Source organism: Cervus canadensis, chromosome 31 (assembly GCF_019320065.1).
Source record: "Cervus canadensis isolate Bull #8, Minnesota chromosome 31, ASM1932006v1, whole genome shotgun sequence".
Taxonomy (NCBI): Eukaryota; Metazoa; Chordata; class Mammalia; order Artiodactyla; family Cervidae; genus Cervus; species Cervus canadensis.
Window position 1 is genome coordinate 32,152,725 of NC_057416.1, and position 23,650 is coordinate 32,176,374.

The 23,650-nt window shown below is 35.2% G+C and overlaps 1 protein-coding gene across 1 annotated transcript in view; it reads left to right on the plus strand.

Moving 5' to 3' along the window:
• Positions 1–23,650, plus strand: part of LOC122432472 (disintegrin and metalloproteinase domain-containing protein 5-like) — a 131,756-nt gene that overhangs the window by 31,745 nt on the left and 76,361 nt on the right. The window contains exons 8-13 of the mRNA XM_043454428.1: positions 780–851; positions 1,050–1,213; positions 2,001–2,082; positions 11,696–11,832; positions 14,504–14,687; positions 21,509–21,604. Of these exons, the coding sequence (XP_043310363.1) occupies positions 780–851; positions 1,050–1,213; positions 2,001–2,082; positions 11,696–11,832; positions 14,504–14,687; positions 21,509–21,604 (735 nt within the window). The remainder of the gene's footprint in view (positions 1–779; positions 852–1,049; positions 1,214–2,000; positions 2,083–11,695; positions 11,833–14,503; positions 14,688–21,508; positions 21,605–23,650) is intronic.

A 23,650-nucleotide genomic window follows, 5' to 3' on the forward strand; every position in this document is an offset into this window, starting at 1 on the left:
TATTTATAAGTGTTTCTCAACATAATCTAAAATATCCATCTTAAGCTGGACACCATTTAATGATGAACTATTTGAGAATTTCCAGTGAAAAATCGTGAACAAAGTTCACATTTCTGATATCACCATTGTTTTTTAACGTTTTCCTGGCATTTTTAAGCAGTTAGACATAGAGCTGATTGGAATAAAGAAGCATTAAAAATACAAGTTACATGGTGATGTCAGAGGATGTATCCTAACAGTGTCCATGTTATTTAGTAGTAAACCTTTTGTTAAAGATTTTCCCTTCTTATGCATACATTTTTTAGTTCATGATTATATGTATTATTTTAGAAATAAGTACATTATGAAATAACACAAAAACTTTTATGATTCAATTTTCATGAACAGTAAATAATGCCACAAGTTAAGTGCATTAGATATTATTTTAAAACATTATTTACATGGGAACACATGTAAAACCATGGCTAATTCATGTCAATGTAAGGCAAAAACCACTACAATATTGTAAAGTAATTAGCCTCCAATTAAAATAAAAAAAAATCATGTTATTATATATTTTTAGTTATCTATTATGTAAATAACAGATTTAATAATCTATTCAAAGTATTATCCATGCATATGCAAGGTACTATTAATTTACTTATATAAATATAAATAAGCATTTCATGGATTTCAGTTGGAATGTAACCTTCTGGCTACTTTAGTATAAATAGCATATTGTACATGTGTGGTATATTAATAGTATCCATTATTTTTAAATGATAATGTATCTTTTTCAGTTTGATTACATGGGCTCTGATATAAACACTGTAACACAGAAGATTATTCAGATCATTGGCCTTGTTAACACCGTAAGTTTTTAAAACTATTTTAAAATTTTATTTTGTAAAAATATAGGTAATATGAATTGATGTATGTAATATTTTGCCATACTTTTGAAGAGTTTCCACATTCAAAATACTGAATTAAATGTCTTAAATATACCTTTACAAAAATTTAATACAATGTTCAAATTTATATAAAATTTTTCATTTATTTTCTCCATTTAGATGTTTATCCAGTTAAAACTTACTGTTAGAATATCTTCCATAGAGATTTGGTCAGATAAAAATAAAATTTCTATTGAAGGACCTCCTTATAATGTTTTATATAAATTTTTAGACTGGAAGTATAAATTTGCCTCCCGACCTCATCATACTGCATACTTATTTGCGTGAGTATAGTATCTCATATTTCTATAAATAAATAACCTCAAGTGATTTTATATATTAATTATGAAAAATAAGCATTTACTTAATGTATACTGAGTTCTGTAAATTTGGTAGACACCATGGGATGAGGAAAAAATGCAGGTTAAAATCTTTGTCCTCAAGTAGCTAATATGAGATAATACTTAAAAACTTGTATCAACTGACATAAAATTACCTGAAGAAAGTATAGTTACATAAAAGTATCGAAATAACTAAAGGAGGTTAATTATGAGCGACACATTTTTTTTTTTTAATTCTCTTGTCTTATAAACTTTTACTGTTATCTCTACATTCTTTTCTCTCTTCTGATTAATTTTTGTGATTTTATTTTCTAATCACATGAATATCTAGATTCTAAGGCAGAGAAAACCTATTTATGCTTAGTAATAGTAATATGCTTAATATTATGTTTAGTGAAAAGATAAATGAGGAGGTCACAGAAAATTGAATTTTTAGGGTCATAAATGTAGAGGGAACCTGAATAAAATTATAAGCATTAGTCAATGGCATTTTGCATAAATTATCATGCCTCATACTTCTTATTATTCTGGATATTTATCAGATTGAGTGTTTACAGATATGTATTGAAACATTCTTATCATTAAAAGTTTGAGAAAAATATATTCAAATAGTAAAATTCAGTGTAGCGTGGTAGTTAGGATATCATATTTGTTAAATAATGTTTGCTGCTGTGAAAATTATTAATAATGCTATTGAAAGGTAATTATAAAGAAAATTGTTATTTTTTAGCTTCAAGGAAAATCCTACTTTTATAGGAGTCACAGTTCCTGGAGAAATATGTAGTAAGATTGCTGCTGGAGGAGTTGCTCTGGTACGTAATTACAAACAAGTTTGCTCTGATTATTCTCATGTTCCAAAATTTCCTAAATATTTCAAGGCATGAGTATATATATTGCTAAGTTGGTTCATCCTTTAATAGTATTATTATTACTAGTTAGGATCATAATTAAAATTAAACTGTATATAATTTCTTTAAAAATAAGAATATTTATAAACTGAACAGATTATAATTTATTGTTTCAAAAATCATTTGGCTTTTGTAAGTTCATTTAATTGTTTTGAGCAGTGGTATGCTTGCATCAATATTTATTATAGAATCAATGCTATCTTAATATTAATTATTAAACATAGTTTCCTCAAAATTAATGACCAGAAACATCAATAAAAAGAAATATCAAATAATAGCAAAATAGCAAAAAAATCATTTTCTTCAAAATTAATAATTCATATACATTCATGTGCTTTTTAAAATAAAGTGACATTGATTATTTTTCTGTTTCAGGGTAACTTATTACTGTATTCAATTCTTTGTTATGTGTTTAGGGGAAGCAGGCTGTTGCTGGAAGGAACAGTCATCAGATATTCATAATCTGTTGTTTTCTACTGAGTTTTATCCCTTTTACAGCAAGCTATATAAAAAGCAGCAAAGGGAGCTAATTACAGTGTTCCAGAAAAATAAGGCTACACTGTAATTTTTATACTGACCCACTTAGATATTTAGTTGCCTTTTAGTAGTGTGTACAGTGATTCAAACTGCCATCCACAGAACAGACAGATTTAAAATCTGTACTGGCAGGTACTTGCTACCACAATTATAAAAGACATATTGATTGATTAGATAAATCTAAAGCCAGTTCTGGAGCTTATTTATTACCATAGCTAAAGAAGAATCAGGTATTTCCCAGGAATTTGTTTTTATTCTCAGTCTTTCCTCTTGGTCCCCTTTCACCCAAAGCCTGAGGAAAGGCCAATATTTCTGTTTTTGTGCCCGCGCCATACTATTCTGACAACTATAGCTTTTTTTTTTTTTTTCTGTAGTATGAAGTCAAGGAGCCTGATTCCTGCAACTTCATTTTTTCTTTCTCAAGATTGCTTTGGCTATTCAGGGTGCTTTGTATTTCCATAGAAATTGTATAATTTTTTATTATCAGTTCAGTTCAGTCACTCAGTCGTGTCCAACTCTTTGCGACCCCATGAATTGCAGCACGCCAGGCCTCCCTGTCCATCACCAACTCCTGAAGTTTACTCAAACTCATGTCCATCAAGTCGGTGATGCCATCCAGCCATCTCATCCTCTGTTGTCCGCTTCTCCTACTGCCCCCAATCCCTCCCAGCATCAGGGTCTTCTCCAATGAGTCAGCTCTTCGCATGAGGTGGCCAAAGGATTGGAGTTTTCAGCTTCAGCATCAGTCCTTCCAATGAACACCCAGGACTGATCTCCTTTAGGATGGACGTTGGATCTCCTTGCAGTCCAAGGGACTCTCAAGAGTCTTCTCCAACACCGCAGTTCAAAAGCATCAATTCTTCGGCACTCAACTTTCTTTATAGTCCAGCTCTCACATCCATACACGACCACTGGAAAAACCATAGCCTTGACTAGACGGACCTTTGTTGGCAAAGTAATGTCTCTGCTTTTTAATATGCTATCTAGTTTGGTCATAACTTTCCTTCCAAGGAGTAAGTGGCTTTTAATTTCATGGCTGCAGTCACCATCTGCTGTGATTTTGGAGCCCAAAAAAATAAAGTCTGACACTGCTTCCACTGTTTCCCCATCTATTTGCCATGAAGTGATGGACCAGATGCCATGATCTTAGTTTTCTGAATGTTGAGCTTTAAGCCAACTTTTTCACTCTCCTCTTTCACTTTCATCAAGAGGCTTTTAAATTCCTCTTCAGTTTCTGCCATCAGGGTGGTGTCATCTGCATATCTGAGGTTATTGATATTTCTCCCGGCAATCTTGATTCCAGCTTGAGAATTTTTTATTATAGTCCTGTGGAAAATGCTGTTGGTAATTTCATAACAATTGTTTCAAATCTGTAGACTGCCTTGGGTATTATAATCATTTGACAATATAGAGTATTCCAATCCAAGAGCATGTTATATCTTTTCATCTGTTTATGTCATCTTTGATTTCTTTTCTGAGCGGTTTTAGTTTTCTGAGTACAGGTCTTTTGTCTCTTTAGGTGGGTTTATTGCTAAGTATTTTATTATTTTTGATGCAGTGCTTGTTGTCATTTGCCCAGCCATGTCCAATTCTTTGCGACCTTATGTACTGCAGCATGCCAGGCTTCCCTGTCCTTCACCATCTCCTGGAGCTTGCTCAAACTCATGTCCATTGACTTGGTGATGCCATCCAACCATCTCATCCTCTGTCGTCCCCTTCTCCTTCTGCCTTCAATCTTTCCCAGCATCAGGTCTTTTCTAATGAGTCGGCTCTTCACATCAGGTGGCCAGAGTACTGGAGTTTCAGCTTCAGCATCAGTCCAATATTCATTCCAATATATCAGTCCAATATTCATTCCAATGAATATTCAGGATTGATTTCCTTTAAGATTGACTGGTTTGATCTCCTTGCAGTCTAAGGGACTCTATACTTTATTCCGTTGATCTTTGTGTCTGCTTTTGTGCCAGTACCATATTGTTTAAATGTCTTATTCAGGCTTAATTGACATATATTATATTAGTTTCAAGTGTAAAACATAGTGATTTGTTATTTGTATATATTGCAAAATGATCACCACAAAAATCTAGTTAATATCTATCACCACAAATAGTTACAGAATTTAATACTGTTTTGATTACTACAGCTTTGTAATATAGTTTGAAATCAGGAAACATGATACCTCCAGCTTTATTCTTTGTTCTCAAGATTTCTTCAACTATGGGGTCATTTGTCTGTCATTCAAATTTTAGGATTGTTTTATTTTGGTGAAAATTGCCATTAGAATTTTGATAGAGGTTGCACTGAACCTGTAGATGACCTTGGGTAAAATGGACATTTTAACAATATTAATTCTTAACAATAATTCTTAACAATATTAATTCCATGAACATGAAATGTCTTTTCATTTATTTGTGTCTTTCTCAGTTTCTTTCCTCATTGTCTTACAGTTTTCAGTGTATAATTCATATCCTTGATTATATTTTGTTCTTTTTAATACAGTTGTAAATGGGAGTGTTTACTTAATTTCTTTTATTGATTGTGTATTATTAATGCCTAGAAACACAACAGACTTTCTTATATTGACTGTGTCTAGAAACTCGACTGAATTAATGTATTAGTTCTAACAGAATTTGTGTGTGTGTGTGTGTGTGTGTGTGTGTATGTGTAGTTTTAGGATTTTCTATGTATAATATCTTGTAATTTGGCAATAGTGACAGTTTTACTTCTTGTTTTCCCATTTTGGATGTCTTTTTTTTCCTTATCTCATTGCCCTGGCTAGGACTTCCATACTATGCTGTATAAAAGTAGTGATAGTGAGTATATTTGTCTTATTCTTGTTCTTAGAGGAAAAACTTTTCATCTTTTTAACAGTGAATGTGATGTTAGGTGTGGGCTTGTTGGATGTGGCCTTTATTGCTATATGTTACCTTCATACCCACTTTGTTGAGAGTTCTTAAAAATCATAAATGGATGTTGACTTTTGTCTATTTTCTATTCATTATCCTTGTTCCCTGTTTCTTTTTAAAATCTTCCGTTTTCCTTTTTTTGCCTTCTGTGGTTTTAACTGCACATTTTATATTACTTCATTTTCTCTCCTTTCTCGAGTAGTAATTACATTAAAAAATTTAAGCAGACACCACAGAATTTATAATATATGAATTTACAAGTACTTTTATTGTAATGTAGCTTGAATTAACTACACTAAACTAACTTAAGTAAAGAACAAGGTAATCTACTTTGAAAAATTTTCAGGGTTACCTGGGATATGTTTTCATTAGGTATGGAAATACATGCAGATATGAGAATGGCTGTCATCCAGAAGTTTACCGTACTTACAGTTCCCTAGAAACAAAAAATATGCTGCAGCATTCAGAGGCCACATAAAGAAGCACCAGGTTTGATCAAGAAGCATAGGAGGCAGAGGGAAGTGTGGCCAAGAGCCTCTTATGGTTTCATTGGGAAGAAACAGGAGAGGTTAAACAGGTCTCCAGTTGGCTAGTTTCAACAGGCCATGAGGCATAGAGGCTGTCCTTAGTTGTCTGGTACCTAGCCCCTGGTGTGACCTTGGCAGGTGGATAACAGCCTGGTGTATGTGAGTCTGATAAAGTGAATGCTAAGTTATATGGGCTCTGGATTGACTGGTGTGTGTATGAACGGTGCATTTGTAGGTGAGTTGTCTACTTTGTGAAGCAATTGGAGAACTCTTAAGAGGGGCAGTTCTCCAAGTTGGTAGGGCCCTAGATATGAAGGCATCAGAATACAGAAAATGTGATATTAATGAAGTTAGTCCTATTGTGCTTTGAAATGTTATCAAACTTTTGGCATAACAGAAGAAGAGACTTTTAGAGCTTAGGGCATAAGTTTTGCTAAACAGCATAGAAAACATTTTCTTATGAGAGTTAAAAGGAGAAACGCAAGTAGAAGTGTAAGGATTTCTTGTAGGCCAACCTGTAACTAAATTTCGCATTTGTATGATGTTAGCAAAAGAAATATATCTGAAATTTCTAGAGTCTCTAACAGTGTTTGTGCAGTTATAAATGGTATTAAAAATTATATGTGTTTTTTTGGACAATGATATATCCTGGTGTATTTGGGGAGTAAAAGTGGCAAGTCGGTCAGGCAATTTATGTTGTCGGAGAGTGTCAGTAGATTAGTTTGGTAAAGTACATATAAAGATTCATGGTTTTTGTATGTATGCAAAGGGAAGCAGTGGTTGTGGTGGTCATGGTCAGGGATGTAGGGTGGGAGGTTGTACAGTGGTAGAAAACTAGAGAAAGTAGTAGGAGAAGGCACTGGAGAGTGAGTGGTCCTCTCTTTAGGGTCAAGGGGGTTCGCTGATACAGGGCAGGTGATTCCTAGGGAAAGCAATAACCTCCACCAGTTTTTAGAATAGCACAGATTTTCATTTAGACATGGAGTGTAGGGATATATACTTTGATAGAAAACAGATAAGTATACGTTTGTCATGGGCTATAAAGAGAGCAAGCTCAGGAAATGCAATAGAGTCCCTAATATCAAAGTAAGAAAACCATTACATGACCTGTGTGCCATTTGCACCTTGGGAGCGGCAGTCCCTGGGCACGCCTGGGGTGGTGGTTTTAGTGTCTGCGGAGAAGTGGTCTCCATGCAGGATGCAGAGTCATCTCTAACAGGCAGGTCTTAGGCTGGAAAGATATCATTTGAGGTGATACCATCTCTAGCAGTGAGATCCTGGACGAGTGCAATGTTGTTTGGGGGTGTAGAACTAGGATATCCTTTTAAAGGTGATACTGACTTGAGTCAACGCACGTTTTATTTTCGTGGCTCTGTGGTATTAAAATGATGCTAAAGGCCTTGTGTCATATGAAGGCAATGCTGGGCCTGTGACTTTGACTTATAAAGATCTGCTAACTCAAGGGGCTTATGGATACACAGCAAGCAAAAGTGACCTTGGCACCTCTGCAGAGCCTGGCTGGCACAGCCCCAGTTACGTGTGGCTTGATCTAAAAGTGTTCAACAGTCTAAGGTTTTGTCCTATTAGATGATGGCAAGAGTTCTGTTATAAATAGGTTTTAAATTATATGACCTGATTTTGGTGTATGTTTTAAGAGAAAGCCAGGTTTTTTGCCATTTGAAATATTTATACCTGTGTTTAGGGCTCCATAATCATGCTGAAGGCAGGCACCCTAATTTGGCCAGTCAGTATGGGCCTTTTGCCTCAGTTGTTAGTTTGGTTGATGAGAGGCGAGCTGGTGAAGTCTTTGGTTTGTAAGGTTTGTATTAGCCAAACTTGAAGGTATGTGGGCCTCAGCATTTGCCATGTCTGGTTGGAAAAATGGCTTACTTGAAGGATTTGAGCCTCCAGATTGTAAACCAGTGAAAATATTGAGACCAACAGTAATGAGATGAACAGTCAAGAACATTGTATAGCTGCACTTGAGGGGCTTTTGTTTTTCATTTGTTTGTTTTTGTGGTAATGAAAGTTTAGCCTCAAATGGATCTTATTTCAGATTAGCAACTGCTTAGACCATGAGGGAATCTGTGGTTAATAGAACTCAGAAGAATATGTATCTGGATCTGGTCTCCAATCCTTATGGGTTGGGGCAAGATAAAAAATTTCCAGCAGGAGAGGAGACATAATTAAAGGGACTTACCAGTGAGTCTTCATATGCATGAAGATGAGACCTAACCCCCTTTAAATATAGGGAAGGGAAATGGAAAAATGTTTTAAAGTTTGTGTGGTGTGAGTCAGACAAGGATCCTTGAATTAAGAGAGATTAAGAGCTTGGGCCATGTAGATACCCATTTAGGGGTCAGTTTGATGGACCAGAATTTGAAAAAGAATTGTTTGAAGAAAGCGTTATGTCTCTCAATTAAACCACTGATCTGGACCCGATGCAGACATAAAAGTTTTATTGAATGCCTTTTCCAAGAGATCAGCATTATGTCTTCTGATAAATAAAGTGTGTTCCATGGTTAGTATTTTTCTTTTCCTTGGTTACCATTAATGATGTCTGTAACTTTGAAGAGAATAAAGTGTTTCCTGTCAGGGGTTTCTGTTTTGTCCTAAGAACTGCTTTTGATCAAAACCTGGGAGCCAAAGAAACAAACAAACAAAAAATAAAAACAAAAAACCTGGGGACCTAGAGAGTGTCATACTGAGTGAAATAAGAGAAGGAGAAATATCATATGGCATCCCTTATATGGAGAATCTAAAAAGAAATGATACAAATGAACTTATTTATGAAACAGAAAAAGACAGGCTTAGAGAATGAATTTATGGTAACAGAGTTGGGGGGCAAGGTGAGGAGAAGGGATAGTTAGGGAGTTTGGGATGGACATGTACATCTCCTCTGAACTGTTCTTGCCATTCCCTCACAATGCCACCTTGCTCTTGGTGCATCAAGAACCCAATAACTTTTTAAGAATACTATTTTTAGAGCAGTTTTAGGCTCACGGCACCATTGAGATGGAAGTTCATGAATTCCTTTCACCTGCACATGCACAGTGGTATCAGCATCACTCACCAGGGTGGTATACTTCTCACAATTGGTAAACATGCACCGACCCATTAAAGTCAGCCAGAGTTCATATTTGCCTTGGGGTTCAATCCTGGTGTTCTACATTCTATGGATTTGGTCAAATAGTGACATGTATCCATCATTATGCTATCATACACAGTATTTTCACTGCCTTAAAAATCCTCTGTGCTCTGCCAGTTAATTTCTCCCCTCCCCACCTGCAACCAAGGATCTTCTATTTCTTTCTCCAAGAATGTCATATAGTTGGAATCATACAGTATATAGTCTTTGCAGGTTGGCTTCTTTCATTTAGTAGTATGCACTTAAATTTCTTCCTTGTCTTTTCGTGACCTTGCAGCTCATTTCTTTTTAGGGCTGAATAATATTCCATTGTCTGAAACATACCACAGTTTATCTACTCACTTACTAAAGGACATCAGGAATGCTTACAAGTCTTGGAAGTTATGAATAAAGCTGCTGTAAACATCTATACAGATATTGGGAATGACCAGAAAGAAAACAACCATGCCTACTGAGGATGTTTTAGTTATCTGTCACTATAGATAACTCATTAGTTATCTATCCTATTGCTATGTAACTGGTTGTACCAAACTGTATCACATGGAAACAACATAGTTCTGTGGATCAGGAATCTAGGAACAGTTTAGTGGGTGAAATTAAGATGCTACTTGTGATATTCTCAAGGTTCAACACAGAGGGAATTTGCTTTTAAGTGCTATCATGTGGCTGTTGGAAGAACTCAGAAAATATTTCCCAGCTCACTTCTGAGGGCCTCTCCACAGGCCTGCTTCATGATATAGTAGCTGTCTTCCCCCAGGGTGAATGAGAGAGAAAGACATAGGATCCAAGAAGTCGGTTTTCTATATTACTTTTCTTGGAAATGATTTGTTGACTACTTATGACTTCTGATTTATTGACTACGCCAAAGCCTTTGATTGTGTGGATCACAACAAACTGGAAAATTCTGAAAGCGATGGGAATACCAGACCACCTTAACTGCCTCCTGAGAAATATGTATGCAGGTCAAGAAGCAACAGTTAGGACTGGACATGGAACAACAGACTGGTTCGAAATCAGGAAAGGAGTACATCAAGGCTGTATATTGTCACCTTGATTATTTAACTTATATGTAGAGTACATCATGCAAAATGCCAGGTTGGATGAAGCACAAGCTGGAATCCAGATTGCTGGGAGAAATATCAATAACCTCAGATACGCAGATGACACCACCCTTATGGCAGAAAGTGAAGAAGAACTTAAGAGTCTCTTGATGAAAGTGAAAGAGGAGAGTGAAAAAGCTGGCTTAAAACTCAACACTCAGAAAACTAAGATCATGGCCTCCAGTCCCATCACTTCATGGGGAAAGAGATGGGGAAACAATGGAAACAGTGACAGACTTTGTTTCCTTGGGCTCCAAAATCACTGCAGATGGTGACTGCAGCCATGAAATTAAAAGATGCTTGCTCCTTGGAAGAAAAGCTATGACCAACCCAGACAGGATGTTAAAAAGTAGAGACATTACTTTGCCAACAAAGGTATGTCTAGTCAGAGCTATGGTTTTTTCCAGTAGTCATGTATGGATGTGAGTTGGACGACAAAGAAATCTGAGCGCCAAAGAATTGATGCTTTTGAACTGTGGTGTTGGAGAAGAGTCTTGTGAGTCCCTTGGGCTGCAAGGAGATAAAACCAGTCCATCCTAAAGGAAATCAGTCCTGAAAATTCACTGGAAGGACTGATGTTGAAGCTGAAACTCCAATACTTTGGCCACCTGATGTGAAGAACTGACTCATTGGAAAAGACCCTGATTCTGGGAAAGATTGAAGGCAGGAGGAGAAGGGGATGACAGAGGATGAGATGGTTGGATGGCATCACCGACTCGATGGGCATGAGTTTGAGCAAGCTCCGGGAGTTGGTGATGGATAAGGAGACTTGGTGTGCTACAGTCTGTGGGGTCACAAAGAGTCAGACATGACTGAGCGACTGAATTGACTGACTGAATGACTGGAAATGAAGACCTGTCACTTCTGCTGTATTAAATTAATTAGAATCAAGTCAGGAAGTCTAGCCTATACTCACTGGAATGGGAATACATAGGGACATAAATATCATTGGGACCTATTTTAAAGGCTGTTTACTATAAGGAAAATGTAGGATTGATTATTAAAATATTACAATAGCATTTTGTTTAAAGTAATTCAAAGAAGTAATGCCTAGTGGTGGTTAAGCCCTATTTTATTTGCTAAGATAGCTGGTATTGTCAACACTTGAAATGAAAGGGTTGTGTTACTCATCCATCCATGTTTAATAATACTCATATAACTCTCTTATATATGTATCTGCATAAGTATTTTGGCTGCATTAATGAATTTTATATACTAATTTTTGATTAAGTACATAATTTTTTATAACTGAATATGATCCTTAGCTAACTAATTTTCTTTTATTTCCCTTATATTTAGTATTTAGCGGGTTTATCGTTGGAGTCATATGCTGTCAGTATCGTGCAGCTGCTTGGCCTTAATGTGGGAATGAGTTATGATAATACTGAGATCTGCCGTTGTTCAGGGGATGTTTGCACAATGTCTCCAGAAGCTTTGTAAGACAATTTTCTTTATTAAATACACACTACTTAAACTTTTTTGGGGGGTGGTTAGGAACTTTATATTTCTATTAATCAAACTGAATTAATTGATAGTTATAGAGAACTATACCCAACTTTAGGATACACATCCTTTTCAAGTACAGATGGAACATACACCAAAATAGTCCCAAATCCCCACACCTCTCTATGCCTCAGGACATTTCTCTTCCTCCTTCCTACCTTCCAGAGTCTGACTTCAGTTTTTATCTGCTGGCTAGATTGAAGGTACCCACTGGGGCACGACATGTGAATTGTGTAACTTCAGTGATTTGCATGAAATCAAATGCTTTAATATTTGCATTATACAATGTAAGGATGGATAGTGCAATCCATGTGAACAATTTTTTTTTTAAATTTAGAAAGACATTAAGTTGCAAATAAGTAACTATGCCTCACTGACAGAGACTGCTGGAAAAAGGAAAAAGTTTTTTTTTTTTTTTTTAAATTAATATCATTTAAGGGGTCCCGCACTTCCATTTTGCATTGGTTCCTACAAATCATGTAGCCACTCCTGGTTGAGCCATATGACTACCAAGACTTACTATGCTCAGTTTGTTTAATCTGAATTATTTTGTGGATGTAAAGTTACCTCATATTGGTTTTAATCTGAATTTTCGGGGAAGCTAATGATGTTGAATATATTTTCCTGCTTTATAGCTTTGTGCTTTATATCTTATTTGAAGAGCCTATTTAAACCTCTGTCCATGAAAAAAAAAATAACTTAGATTTTCTATGTTCTGGCTATTAGTTCTTTTCCAGATATATGATTTTTGAGTATTTTATCCTTAGGGTACCATTTTTAAGATAACGTTTTTAATTTTGGTGAAATACAGTTAGTCAATTTTTTCTTTATGCATTGTGGTTTTATAACTCTTATATTCAGTTTGGCAATACATTTTGAGTTGATTATTGTGTATGTGTTTAACTTTATTTTAATTTTTGCTCTATGGATTTCCAGTCATTCCAATAGCACTTGTTGAAAAGACCTTCCTTTCCCCCACTTAATTGCCTTGGTGACTGTAAAAAACCAATTTACATTAATGTGTGAATTTTTATTGGACTTTCTATTTCATGTCATTATGTCTCATGTTTTATGTCATTAATCTGTATTAATCTGTACGTTTACCTTTATAGAAAAGCTTTCTATCTTTATTACTGTAGCTTTATATTCAATTTTTGAAATCAGGTAGTTTAAATCCCCAAGTTTTTTCATCTTTTCCAGAATTGTTTTGGGAATTCTAGGTCCTCTGCATTTTCTTAAACATTTTTTTGTGGGATTTCCAATTCTTATGAAAACTTTTTGAGATTTTTAAAATTTGAAATATTGATTATTTATCACATCATGTTAGTTTCAGTTACATAGCATAAGAATTATGACTTTTGGTGAATATAAGTGTATAAATCCCTGAATCACAATATTAATCAGGCTATGCCACATTTCCATCTGCATGAAAATTTCTTTTGTGAACTTTGCTATACTTAATCGCTCAGTTGTGTCCGATCTTTGTGACCCCATGGACTGTCGCCCACCAGGCTCCTCTGTCTATGGGGATTCTCTACTTTAATGTACTTGATTTTATGACTCATTTTCGTGAGTCTATAGATAACTCAAGGTGTTCCCAAATCCCACTAAAATGTCAGAGCTGAACTTCCAAACTTGTTTTGTCTGGAAATCTTGTCAAGGCTTGAGTTTAGGCTCAAGAATTGATGGAGAGTAGATTCTAGTTTAGGGCTGAGGTTAACCAACAACGAATCATAGGCCAAATTTTGCTGCCTGACTGCTTTGTAAATAAATTTTTTAGGTTTCTTGTTTCACATGTTGTTTACAGCTGCTTTTGCACTGCAGAGGCAGGTTGAGTAGCTGCAACAGAGCATGTGTCACATAGGTCTATAATATTAACTATGTGGCCTTTCACAGAAACATTTGTCAAATACTTGTCTAGGGCATAGTCTTTACTTTTAAACCATATTCTTTCTAGTGTTTTAGTTGGATGTGAAGATATTAGCAAACTACTTGTAACAACTTTCTCACTGTGTCAGGACATATCCCCACTGTCCCGCCCATGGCATAAATTAAACAACAGATTCTTATTTGAAAAATGCTTAATTACAGAGAGCAAGAGCGCTAAAAAAATATGCTCTTGAAGGTAATACAGACATGTTCATATTGGCAGTTAAATAAAAAATACAAAAATGATATTAAATAAATAAAACTATGTTCAATACTGAGGCCAAAATTTTAACTGCAGTTGTTTAACACTAGAATTAAATAAAGAATATCACAGTTTCTGTGTTTAAATATTTAATAAGGATCATTGGAGAGGTAAATAATTGTTCTTCTTTAAAACAGGGTGAATGGCCAAAGATTTTTTTTTTATTACAAGAATTTTCTTGGTGACATTTTAAAAGTGTGTTAAATATCTTAGCATTTAAAAAATGCTTTTATATTATTTTATATGTGATTATTATTTTCCATGAGAATATGCTTTCTAAATCTCTCTTCAAAGCATCATATATTGGGAAAAATGTATATATATATATATATATATATATATATACATACATAGAGAGAGAGAGAGAGAGAGAGCGCAATAATTTTTGTCATACTGATGTTTTTATATTTTAGACAATCTGGGGGTGTAAAGGATTTTAGCACCTGTAGCTTGGATGACTTTAAATATTTTGCTGCATATTCTGGCATTGAGTGTCTTTATAAAATCCTTCCTGATGAGCCAGTTTACAAACAGGGGAAGATGTGTGGCAATGGGATATTGGAAACAGGTGAACAATGTGATTGTGGCACTGCAAAGGTTAGTGGAAATTATTTTCAAATTTTATTTCCCATACATGTGAATGAGAGGTGGAAAAGAAGGTAAAGAATACCTTATTTTTTGGAAGAATATTTGAAAAAAGTCTTCTTTGGGGAAGATGGAAGCCTTTAAATTTTCTCATTTTGCCATTTTTGAAGTGGAGAGCAAGCATCTGTTAGTTAATATTTGTCTTCAAATTTTGCCCTTTTATATTCTTTAGTATGTTGTGCATCAGCTCTAATCTTATAATTAGTGACCACAAAGAGTGTATAAGGGGGTGAATAAATATGCCTTTAACAACAAGTAGCAAAAACAGTCAAGAACATCTAAAGATGAGACAGTTACCACTGGAATAGAAAATATATTATTTGCTATTATAGGGAGAAAAATTTCTGTGTTGACAGGTTATCCCAATTAAAATATTTTAAAATGAAATCTATCACTTGTAGAAGACATAAATATAGAATTAAGAGCAAACCAAAGTGAAGATGAATGATAGAAGAGCAATAGATAGAAAGATAACAAAAGAGTTCTTTTTATACTATATTGTGTACATATATACACACTATATATGGGTATGGATGTATTTATGTATATATATGCACATTTATGTATCTGCATGTATGTGAATATATACGTGTCTGTATGGATCTCTATGTATGTGCATCTGTATAATAACTAAGATAGCACTAAAGATGAAAGAGTTGAAATAAACTGGTTCAAGGTTTCTATAATTTATCTGAAGGAAATCAATATTAACTCTATATAGATTATAGTATTTTAAAAATACTTACTGTAAATCCTAGAGCAAATATTTTAACATTATGCAAAGGCATATAAAAAAGCCAATAGAAGAATTAAAATAAAATACTAATCATAGTTCATGAACAAAAAATAAAGCAAATCATGGAGCAAAACCAAGATGAGACAAATAAGAAATAAGCAGCAAAATGACAAACTGACATACATATTAATAATTAATGTAAATAGGCCAAAATCTGAATAAAAGCAGAAACTGTCAGACTAAATAAAAATGAAGAACAAATTACATGCTATCTGTAAGGATTGTATTTTAAGCCCAAATGCCTTCTAAGGTAGAAAGTAAGATAGCAGAAAATAATATAACTGGAAAACAGTAAATATAAGACAGCCAAATATATTTAGTTTTTAAATGCAAAATACAAAAATAAAAAATATGTGTAATGCCTAGACAGCATACTAAAAAAGTAGAGGCATCACTTTGCTGACAAATGTCTGTATAGTCAAGGCTATGGTTTTCCAGTAGTCATGTGTGAATCTGAAAATTGAACCATAAAATAGGCTGAGTGCAGAAGAACTGATGCTTTTGAATTGTGGTGCTGGAGAAGACTCTTGAGAGTCCCTTGAACTGAAAGGAGGTCAAACCAGCAAATCCTAAAAAAAAAAATCAACCCTGAATATTTAGTCCTGGAAGTACTGATGCTGAAGCTGAAGCTCCAGTCCTTTGGCCAACTGATGTGAAGAGCTGACTCATTGGAAAAGACCCCGATGCTGGGAAAGATTGAAGGCAAAAGGAGAAGGGGGCAGCGGAGGATGAGATGGTTAGATAGTATCACTGACTCAATGGACATGAATCTGAGCAAACTCCAGGAGATAGTGTAGGACAGAGGAGCCTGGTGTGCTGCAGTCCATGGGGTTGCAAAGAGTTGGACACAACTTTAGTGACTGAACAATGACAGTGACATCAACATTGACAAATGCTTCAAAAAGATAAAAAGTGTGTAAGGAAGACATAACAATAATAAGTATATATGATCATATATATATGTATGCTTAAATATATGAGAAACATATCATAATTTACACATATATTAGATCTTTGGATATCCTGAAGCAAGTACTGATAGAACTAAAGGGATGCAGTGACAAATAAATGATCATATTTGGAGGTTTATTTCATATCTGTCAGTAATTTATAGAACTAGATAAAAAGTCAGTAAGGATGTATAAGACCTGAACAGTACTATCTACCACCTTAATATAATTGATATTTATAGGCCAATAAATAAAGGAGGAGGAAATGGCAACTCCACTCCAGTATTCTTGCCTGGAGAATCCCTTGGACAGAGGATCCTGGCAAGCTGTAGTCCACAGGGTTGCAAAGAGTCAGACATGACTAAAGCATCTAAACATAGGCCAATATATTAGACAACCAGATTTAGACATTCTTTTTAAGTGCACTTGCAATATTCATCAAGATAATTGAAAGGCATTCAATGTAATTTACCACAGTCACAGAATAGATGAAGAAAAAATACTTGAGAAAATTTAGCAGCAATTCATTATAAACTCTTTCAGCACTCCACCAATAGAAGAGAACCTCCTCACTCTAATGAAGTACATCTCTCAAAAACTTGCAACTATTATCACACTTTCTGGTGAAAGACTCATTGTTTCTCCCTAATATATGGAGAAAGACAAAAAGATTCATTCTTCCTCTTTCCATTCAACACTGCAGTGCGTGCTTCTGCCATTGCAGTAAGGCAAGACAAAGAAACTCACAATGAACGAAAAGAAAGATTAAAGCTGTCTTTAGTCAAATTATACTGGGCCACATGAGTAGAGATTCCTAAATAATCTACTCCCAAAGGCTTCTAAAGCTAATTAATGAATGCAAATGAACTCAAATTCCATAGATTTCTATGTAAAAACAATAAACAAATGGAAAATGAACTAAAACATGCAGTTCCATATACATTGTCTTAAAAACATTAAATAGAGATAAATTTAACAGAATACATGCAAGACCTGTGAAGTAAAACCTTTCATTGCTCAGATAAATAAAAGATTGAAATGGAGACGTATCCCACTTTCATGGAGTGGGAGATACAGTGTTGTTAAGATGTCAGCTCTGTATCATAATCCCAATCCAAACACCACCATCTTTCTGTGGAAATTTACAAGCTAATACTACAATGTATTTGGAAATGCAGATGCTAAAACAGTCAAAGCAAAAGAACAAAGATGGAGCATATTTTATGAAAATTTCAAAATTGTTTATAAAGTTATAATAAGACAATATGGTATTGGCCAAAGCATAACTATATCCCTTAATGAAACCATACAGAGAATCCATATATAAAATGTTTACGTGGTTAATTGATTTTCTGCAGTATATTGAGGCAGTTCAATGGGTGAAAATCTTTCCAACAAAAGTAATGTATGAACTAGAAATCAATGTACATAAAACACGTTGATATCTCATCATACAGAAAAACTAACTGAAATGAATCAAATATTTAAATATAAAAAAGCAAAAATCCTAAAGCTTTTAGAATAAAACATAGGAGACAGTCTTTCTGACTTTGTGATAGGCAAAAAATTCTTAGAGAAGGCAAATAAGAATGAGATTTTATAGAAAAACAATGTAAGTTGTACTTCATCAAATTTATTGAAAGAAACTTTTTCTTTCAGGCTCTGTTAAGAAAAATAAAATGATAGAGTCTGAAATAGGAGAAAACATTTATAATTCATATGTGTTCAAACATATATATGCACTATATATATATCTGTGTATATCAGAAGCCAATTCAAAGGACTTTTATTCAATTACATAGAAAGATAAAAATTATGGTTTTTAGTCTGACATGTGAGAAGCTTAGAAGTCACTACTTAGTCTTTGCAACAAGTAAAAAGCTCTCACATCCATCAGAGAAATGAGGTCACAGAGCAAACACCTGCCCCCCAAACTGGAGGTGAATGCCGAGAATCACAACTACTGGAGTAGTAACCTACAAACTAAAACCTTTTGGGGACCAACATCTCGGTAGGAAAACCTAAACTGTAATTGACAAATTTCTGGAGGCTTAATGTGAACTCATAGTTTAAAACTCCTTGGGAACACAGTCATAGGAAGGCCCTCACACTTTTATGAGTTTTACCTCCAGAAACTTGAACTGGTTCTCACAGTGAATACTGGAGAAAAGTCTTATGTTTCTGGCAGAAGGAGAGGAAAAGGAAAATTTTGAAATAGCCAGAGCATTCTCTGTTTAAGAAAAGGGAAGAGAAATTAAGGAAGCAATTCCATTCACCATTGCAACGAAAAGGATAAAATACTTAGGAATAAGTCTACCTAAAGAAACAAAAGATCTATATATAGAAAACTGTAAAACACTGGTGAAAGAAATCAAAGATGACACAAGTAGATGGACAAATATACCATGCTCATGGATTGGAAGAATCAATATAGTGAAAATGAATACACTATACAAAGCAATCTACAGATTCAAGGCAGTCCCTATTAAGCTACCAACAGTATTTTTCAGAGAACTAGAACAAATAACTTCACAATTTGCATGGAAATTAAAAAAAAAAAAAAAACCACCTCGAATAGCCAAAGCAATGTTGAGAAAGAAGAATGGAACTGGAGGAATCAACCTGCCTGACTTCAGACTATACTACAAAGCTGCAGTCATCAAAACAGTATGGTACTGGCACAAAAATGGAAATATAGATCAATGGAACAGAATAGAAAGCCCAGAGATAAATCCACACACCTATGGACACCTTCTCTTCGACAAAGGAGGCAAGAATATACGATGGAGAAAAGACAACCTCTTTTAACAAGTGGTGCTGGGAAAACTGGTCAACCACTTGTAAAAGAATGAAACTAGAACACTTTCTAACACCATACACAAAAATAAATTCAAAATGGATTAAAGGCCTACATGTAAGACCAGAAACTATAAAACTCTTAGAGGAAAAAATAGGCAGAACACTCTCTGACATAAATCACAGCAGGATCATCTATGACCCACCTCTCAGTGGAATGGAAGTAAAAGCAAAAATAAACAAATGGGACCTAATCAAACATAAAAGCTTTTGCACAACGAATGAAACTATAAGCAAGGTGAAAAGACAGCCTTCAGAATGGGAGAAAATAGTAGCAAACAAAGCAACTGACAAAGAATTAATCTAAAAAATATACAAGTAGCTCATGCAGCTCAATACCAGAAAATTAAACGACCCAATAAAAAAATGAGCCAAAATAAACAGACATTTCTCCAAAGAAGACATACAGATGGCTAACAGACACATGAAAAGATACTCAACATCATTCATTATCAGAAAAATGCAGATCAAAACCACAATGAGGTGCCTTCTCACACTGGTCAGAATGACTGCTATCAAAAGGTCTACAAACAATAAATGCTGGAGAAGGTGCAGAGAAAAGGGGACCTTCTTACACTGTTGGTAGGAATGCAAACTAGTACAGCCACTGTGGAGAACAGTGTGGAGATTCCTTGAAAAACTGGAAATCGAACTGCCATACAACCCAGCAATCCCACTGCTGGGCATACACACCAACAAAACCAGAATTGAAAGAGACACATGTACCCCAGTGTTCATCACAGCACTGTTTACAATAGCTAGGACATGGAAGCAACCTAGATGTCCATTGGCAGATGAATGGATAAGAAAGCTGTGGTACATATACACAATGGAATATTACCCAGCTATTAAAAAGAATGCATTTAATCAGTTATAAAGAGGTGAATGAAACTGGAGCCTATTATACAGAGTGAAGTAAGTCAGAAAGAAAAACACTGATACAGTATATTAATGCATATATATGGAATTTAGAAAGATGGTAACGATGACCCTATATTCAAGATAGCAAAAGAGACACAGAGATAAAGAACAGACTTTTGAACTCTGTGGGAGAAGGTGAGGGTGGGATGGTTTAAGAGAATAGCATTGAAACATGTATATTACCATGTGTGAAATAGATCATCAGTCCAGGTTCGATGCATGAGACAGGGTGCTCAGGGCTGGTGCACTGGGACAACCCTGAGGGATGGGATGGGGAGGGAGGTGGGTTCAGGATGGGGGATACATGTACACCCATGGCTGATTCATATCAATGTATGGCAAAACACACTAGAATATTGTAAAGTAATTGTAAAGTGAAGTTGCTCAGCCGTGTCTGATTCTTTGTGACCCCATGGACTGTGGCCTACCAGGATCCTCAGTCCATGGGATTTTCCAGGCAAGAATACTGGAGTGGGGGTAAAGTAATTAGCTTCCAATTAAAAAAAAGAAAGTCTACCCTTGCAAATACAGTTGTGTTGAAGAAGACAAACCCCCCAAACTAAGAATAACCAAACCTTTGATTCAAAGAGACAGTAAGGGAAAAAAAAAAAAGAAAGGTATATTTAAACTGTCAGTACAGGATTACATGAGTCAATATATGAAATAAATAACCTTTTAAAAATATAGTATTGTTGCCTCTCGTGAAGCTGTTGGTTGAAAATACCAGTAAGGAAAAAGACAGGAAACTCAGCAGGAAACTCAAATAAATGGAAAAATTGATCTAAGACACTGAATCTTATAAAATGCAAATGTGTATGGGGTCAGGTCCCAGTGAAATCAGAGGTCTGGATAGACTAGCCTGGCTTGTGGACCACTTTTGAGGGGACAGAGGTTTGAGGTTTTGTTTGACAGCTTCACATCAGAGACATTCCATATGTAAACATTTATTATGAAAGTGATAATATAAGAAAATGATAGCTAACAAGATACAGAATAACTATTTCCTGTAAGGTTTTGGCCCCACAGTAGTGTATTAATATTGTTCAAATTATATTGAATGTAGTGAAATGACATTTCTTTTACAAACTACTGAATGAGATGTTGATTTCAGGAAGTCTCAGATAAAGAAAGGAATTATTGAAGCTCTGGATTTTAGGATATGCTCAGACTTTGTAAATAAATTCTGTCTTGCACTTTTGTAGGATTGTACCTGGTCATACATGATTGAGTAACAAAGCATTTGTTTATAGGACTGTACTCATCCAGGCTGCTGTGATGCTAGAACATGTTTGAAGAAAAAAGATAAAGTATGTGGTTCAGGGGCATGCTGTACAATGGATTGCAAGGTAGGAGGCAAACTAGTTTATAATATCTAAGTATTAAATTTCTTGAGATAGTTCTTTCAAGGAGATGGAAAACATGTCAATACTATATTTAGTCCTTCCTATCATATTTTGTCCAAGCAGCATTGGAGCCCTGTCACCCTTCAGTCTACTCTGTAATCTATCATATCTAGGACTCTCCTGTACATAATGCCTGACTTTTTTCTTTGCTGATTTAACTTTCCATTTATTTACCTTGTTACAAATCCTTCTTGTACCCATTGGGGTTTCTCTGTGATCAACATACATCTTGTACAACCTTATTAAGTTCTTATTTTCTATCACTGTACTTCACATGAGTGCAGGAGGTTAGATTAGTTTTTTTTTATTCGCTGACTTCTCTTTACTGTATTCTGGTTAAAACCCCTGTTCCTTCAGAATTCATTCAGATACTGTTACAACCATTCGATTCCTTAAAAAAAAAAAAGCATTTAATGAATCCCTGAAAATTGTCCAGCACCCAGAACAATCCAGTGGCATCCCAAGGAGTAAGAAATAAACTCTTGAACAGGGTAAATGGCATGCATTCTTAAGACTGGAGGAGAAACATGATCTCATCTTTAAAAAAATTTCCCCCAGGTTTATTGATATAATCAACATGTAACATTACTTAAGGTATACAATGTAACAAATTGCTGTAAGTTTGAATCGTGAAGTGATGAAACGAAGAGAAGCAAAAAGCAAGGAGAAAAGGAAAGATACACCCATTTGAATGCAGAGTTCCAAAGAATAGTAAGGAGAGATAAGAAAGCCTTCCTCAGCGATCAATGCAAAGAAATAGAGGAAAACAACAGAATGGGAAAGACTAGAGATCTCTTCAAGAAAATTAGAGATACCAAGGGAACATTTCATGCAAAATGGGCTCAATAAAGGACAGAAATGGTATGGACCTAACAGAAGCAGAAGAAGATACTAAAAGAGGTGGCAAGAATACACAGAAGAACTGTACAAAAAGATCTTCATGACCCAGATAATCACAATGGTGTGATCACTCACCTAGAGCCAGACATCCTGGAATGTGAAGTCAAGTGGGCCTTAGAAAGCATCACTATGAACAAAGCTACTGGATGTGATGGAATTCCAGTTGAGCTATTTCAAATCCTAAAAGGTAATGCTGTGAAAGTGCTGCACTCAATATGCCAACAAATTTGGAAAACTCAGCAGTGGCCACAGGACTGGAAAAGGTCAGTTTTCATTCTAATCTCTAAGAAAGGCGGTCCCAAAGAATGCTCACACTACTGCACAATTGCACTCATCTCACATGCTAGCAAAGTTATGCTCAAAATTCTCCAAGCCAGGCTTCAGCAATATGTGAACCAAGAACTTCCAGATGTTCAAGCTGGTTTTAGAAAAGGCAGAGGAACCAGAGATCAAATTGCCAATATCCACTGGATCATTGAAAAAGCAAGAGAGTTCCAGAAAAACATCTATTTCTGCTTTATTGACTATGCCAAAGCCTTCGACTGTGTGAATCACAATAAACTGTGGAAAATTCTGAAAGAGATGGGAATACCATCTGACCTGCCTCTTGAGAAACCGGTATGCAGGTCAGGAAGCAACAGTTAGAACTGGACATGGAACAACAGACTGGTTCCAAATAGGAAAAGGAGTATGTCAAGGCTGTATATTGTCATCCTACTTATTTAACTTATACGCAGAGTACATATAAGTACTGGAAGTAAGTAAGTAAGTACATATAAGTACATATAAGGGCTGGAAGAAGCACAAGCTGGAATCAAGATTGCCAGGAGAAATATCAATAACCTCAGATATGCAGATGACACCACCCTGATGGCAGAAACTGAAGTAGAACAAAAGAGCCTCTTGATGAAAGTGAAAGAGGAGAGTGAAAAAATTGGCTTAAAGCTCAACAATCAGAAAACTTAGATCATGTCATCTGGTCCCATCACCTCATGGGAAATAGATGGGAAAACAGTGGAAACAGTGGCTGACTTTATTTTTTGGGTCTCCAAAATCACTGCAGATGGTGACTGCAGCCATGAAATTAAA